Source organism: Montipora foliosa, chromosome 1 (assembly GCF_036669935.1).
Source record: "Montipora foliosa isolate CH-2021 chromosome 1, ASM3666993v2, whole genome shotgun sequence".
Taxonomy (NCBI): Eukaryota; Metazoa; Cnidaria; class Anthozoa; order Scleractinia; family Acroporidae; genus Montipora; species Montipora foliosa.
Window position 1 is genome coordinate 49,415,485 of NC_090869.1, and position 5,000 is coordinate 49,420,484.

General features: G+C 37.1%; 1 protein-coding gene across 3 annotated transcripts in view; it reads right to left on the reverse strand.

Moving 5' to 3' along the window:
- Window positions 1-5,000, reverse strand: part of LOC138000100 (tyrosine-protein kinase BAZ1B-like) — an 81,176-nt gene that overhangs the window by 29,230 nt on the left and 46,946 nt on the right. For all 3 annotated transcript variants that reach the window (XM_068846287.1, XM_068846270.1, XM_068846278.1), the window contains 5 exons: window positions 4,974-5,000; window positions 4,486-4,589; window positions 3,205-3,396; window positions 1,932-2,020; window positions 1,081-1,171 (listed from right to left, as the gene is read on the reverse strand). The exon at window positions 4,974-5,000 is cut by the window's right edge and continues 142 nt beyond it. In XM_068846287.1, coding sequence (XP_068702388.1) covers window positions 1,081-1,171; window positions 1,932-2,020; window positions 3,205-3,396; window positions 4,486-4,589; window positions 4,974-5,000 — 503 coding nt within the window. The remainder of the gene's footprint in view (window positions 1-1,080; window positions 1,172-1,931; window positions 2,021-3,204; window positions 3,397-4,485; window positions 4,590-4,973) is intronic.

Consider the following 5,000-nt stretch of genomic DNA (forward strand, 5'->3'; position numbering starts at 1 on the left):
GAACTTATATCATTCCTGTGCAAATATACTAAAAGCACTTGAGGAAGTGGACAATTAGGTTCATTATGCTCACAGTTTTTGAGTACTGTTTCTCCACAAATTGCAAATTTGAAACAATTTTAAATGAAGCCCTGACAGTGGGATAGGGTAACGAGAGATGTCAGAGATAACACCCTCTGGTTGTAGAACTGTCAGGGTTCTCAATAGAATTTTGAACAGCCGTTGCTGTGCTATTTCCAACCATAACACAGAACATTACCGGAGACCATGTGGCTTGGGCCCTGTGGGCATGCTCCCAAGGGAAATTTTTTTTATCAAGAGGCTCCGAAATATGTTTTCGTTTATTCTGAGATAATATTCTCTTATTTCTTCCAAACAAGTTATTGCACATTTTATAATCTGTTGAGTGGGTCTGAGAAAATTGAAATCACCCCTTTCCAAACCAGAAAATTATATACTGTAATATTAACCGATAAATTAACGTTAATGGGTTTTATTGAGAACCCTGACTGCAATTTTGAATAGAAAGACTTTTTCCTTAAATTAAAGTTTCTGAAAAAAGATGTCATTTCCGAAATCTTTTCATAGCAGGAAACTGTCTTTTTTTTTCTGACTTACATTACATGGATACATTATACTCACTTGACAGCTCCCAGTAGGGACTTTTCTGCAGGGCAAGTGACACCACAGGTAGCCCAAGCTCAATATGTGTGTATCTGTACTGCACACAAGACTGAAGCAAGGTAAGCTATTTCTTATTCTAAATCGTAAATATTTTTTTTGCATTTTGAGAAAAACCGTTTTCCCCACACAAATTGTTATATTTTTACTCTTGAGTAGTATAGTATAGTACAGATATACATTCATGTACATTGAGCTTGGGCCACCTATAGTGACACACAACAACAGAACAGAACAACAACTGTTAAGAATCCCAAACAGCCGGCGGCAAACTAGTTGCTATTTACAAGTGCAGGAAAACCTCTGAGTTCCCTGTTTTGGGGCCAAAGCCAAGACAATCTACACTCTGATTCCCTAACTTTCTCATGACTGACAGCAACCTTTGAATGACAGTTTTACCTTTCTGCTTTTCTCTTCCTCTTTTCTTAGCCTCTCTTTTTCTTCTCTCTGTTGTTCTTTCTTTTCCTTTTGCTTTGCCATCTTTTCTTTCCTTTTTTCAAAACATGAGAAAATGTGAAATGAAGGTGAGGATGACAAACAGTGCAATTATTGCAATGGTGTTATCAAAAACTTGGAGTCATGTATTTTATATCACCATTGTTTATTCCGCTTCTTAAAATCAACGCTGAGTCTGTCACATGCTATTTACTCAGAATGCCTGAAAGGTATCTGAGTTATAATCTCGGTTGACTTTGTTCAGTGCAGCAAAGTGGACACTAGAATTACAAGGCCGTGATTTAATTGGCAAAAAGCGATGCACTTGACCCCTTGGAGCAGTGCAGTTCACCTCCCTTCATGACGAAACTTTTTGCAACAACAACAAATAAAAACAGCCGTGGTGTCAAGTGTTGTTGGAGTGGATTTCTGTTCGAACAAGGCCTCAAGACATCTCGGTTCTTACATAATTTGATTAAAATCCAGGTTTATAACATGCACCCTTAATCTGTGTGCAACATGACCTTTAATGAGAGTTTTTCATAAATAATGTAACATTATTACAATAATTGAAATAAATATCATAATTAAAAACAGTGATTTTGACTGCAGCAGCGTTGAAGAAACAAAAAAAAGCCACATAAAAGAACTCATAAAGTCCAGCCAAATTGTGAACCCGTAAAAAAAATCTGGAAATATCAATAGGAATTTGAAGTGCCGCTTAATTTGTGTTCATTTATAGATTGGAAGATGAATTAAAAACACAACAATTAATAAATAATTGACATGCGGTTGTAAAGAGTCAATATCTTTACCTTAATTCTGCAGCTTCAGCAGATTGTCTTAGCTTGTAGTCATGAAATGCATCAGAGGAAAGTACCTCATGACACAGAGTTACCATAACCTGTACAAAAATTGATACGGAAAGAACAAAAGGTCATTCCTTTCTATCGTATCAAAATGATGTCATTGACTTCAAACCTTAACAAGAAAACAATTTAAAAGATTAAAGGGCTACTTGATCGATCAAGGTTGAACAGCGGTATACTGTCTTGAAACAATGCAATTTCAACCTGTCTGCTGAACCATAATTATTATTATACACCAAGTTTAAAAGCATGCTAGAGTGGAAGGCTTTTTCAAAGCTCGGTGTTGATTCCTGCAAGCGACTGTTGTTACTTGTAGTGACTCACTGATGCTTCAATATCCTGAATAAAAATCATCTTCAGATTCACATGATCTGTGTGTTGTCACCAATTAAATGTTTTACGCAATCCAGTGACAATGACGGGATGTCAAGTCAATATCATCCAAAACACCACATGGAGATCTGTCTCAAGACTACACCCTCCCATATCATCCTCCATATTTCATCTGCTCATTAAATGACAACTTGGTTACAAAAGATTTAATAACAGCTGCATTGCCAAGTGGAGGTTGGGTGCAAGGTGATACCCAACTTCAACATCACTCGTGCCTCAGAATATAAACAATTTAAGTCACAAAGTGACCCCCAAATGTTGCTCCCCAATATTATTAAGGATAAACAGCTGAATTTACCCAAAGCTAAAAATAACGCTGACCTTTACCCTTACCTTGTTGTTGAGAATATGTAGCAAAGGGGCAAGGGGGTGCATCTAATTAAATGGTCTGGACATAAGTGCACTTTTGGCAGCCAGCCCCAAGATTGAATAATACCCCAACAGCTGCCATGTGTAAACAAGCCATGAGCCTCCCAGCCAGACGGCAGGCACCCATTACACTGAAATATTGGTGAAAAGAAATCCAAGAGAAGGAGGAGGGGGATGCTGAAACAACCCTCAGGAGGCACACTGGCAAAGAAATGCTACACTGCCTAAAACAATACCATATGACCATAAACCTGTGCTTGTAATGCAGTTGCTCTTTTTTGAAAACTCATCTAAATTACATTTAAATACATCATCAGTCTGACAAGTTCCTTTAATTTCTGAACTTTCTATAAATGCAGATTTTGTTTTGCATCAACTGTCTCTACATTAAGATTTTTTTGACATGTATGACTGGGAAGTCATTTTACCTAATTATATAAAAACTAACTTGATGTACCTTAATCTTTTGTGCTGCTGTGAGAGTGTAAAACTCTTGATGCTGAAGAGATTCCAGTGTTCCCTGTACTTCTTTGTATTCTTCATAAGCCCCCGAGCCCTTCATTTTGTTGCTAAGATATAAGCGGGAGACCTCTGACGCTGTCTGCCGTGTAAGTGGCACTTCTGAGAGGTGCAGACCTAATTCTTCTCCCTAGAAAATGAACACCTAAACCTGTCTAACAAAAGTGACTGGACCTTATGTAAACTTTTATATTGAATCTAAAAGCACCCAACAAATAAAAAAAAAATAGGCACACATTGCGTACATGTAGTAGTGCAGTAACTCAGTGCTGTATAATTGTCAACTGAGCTGCGTTTTGTCTTCCAGGAGATTCAAGTTATCTTTGCTTAATATGTAGCTCTAATAGTACACGATACTGTTTTGGTACCGTATATCATTATAGTGCCATGGTAGATGTCTTACGTAAATCGCCCCCTGAGAAGACATGTGGTTACTAGTGAAATACTAAACCCAGAAAGATTGATAAAAAAATAAAAGGGAATCGAGAAACATTGGCCTCGAGGATGACATGTTGATCATTTTCAAGTTCCCTTACAACTTTTTATTCACTACAAGTTTACGTGTGCACTCTGAGCGTCTGACAGTTTTTTAAGACAAAAGTTCACAGATGTTAAGCCATGTCCGGCGGGGTTAGTATTTGAATGGGTGACCTCAAAATATACGAAAAATAGGACCACAAATTGTATTTTAACACTAAAAAATGTGAACTAAGTAACGTAGAGATTTCGTTAGCTTGCTTTACGCAAAACAAAATAATGTTGATGCAAAAGTAAATAATTATTGATACACAGCTCTTAGGAACAGCAGAAGGAAGTTTTCAGAAGTGTTGATCGAGAATAAAATATCTTGCCATCAGCAGCAAAATTTGCGTCATGTATACAACTTAAATTTCAAAAGATATACAGTTCAACCCCTTATAAATGGCCACCCTCGGGGAAAGTGGCTGCTTAATGGACGTAAAAACAATAAAAAACTCCTCATCTGGACTTTGAGTACTGGCCAGCTAATAGGGGTTCGACTGTAGTGCTATTATTAAAAAGCAAAGTTAGATTAGGTTCAACGAAATATCATAGATGTTTATGTTCATGTCAAATTCTCTGAGACTCAGTCCAGCCAGAAGTTTTTGAGCCTACAGCCTCCTGCTCTGCAATCTGGTGTCCTGTCCCACTAAAAATGGCTACACAGACTAGAATTGAATTTGTTTTTTTAAACACACACCTCAGTTGAACTGTCTTGAAGCAGGATCTGCAAAAATACCACTAATATTTTTGACAACAAAGAAAACCCTTTGGGACCTGTGATCAGGGCATCTGATAAATTAGCTGAAAAAAAAAAGTGACCTTGTGTCAATTAATTTTTATCGGAGAGATTTAGCGTTGCATAATATGTGGAATGGCAAAGGGAAAATGGCACGCTACCGCTTGTCATACATTATTTTGTCAAAGCATGAAAATTCTCTTATAATTCTAATTTGGCTCTCTTTTTTCAAAAATCAATACATGAATGCAAGGACTCAAACCTTCTTGTGAGAGCCTTCTCTAAATTGCATTACTTTAACCATGCAAATAAAGGACATCTCCAAAATCAAACAAAATGCAGCAAAAACCAGCAAGCTCTGACTACCAACCCAACGGTATTTTAATCAATACCCCCCATGTAACATCTTCTTCAAGAAGAAAAATGAAAAAATGAGAAAATCTTCTAACCTATGGAAATATGCAGAGTTTCCTTGG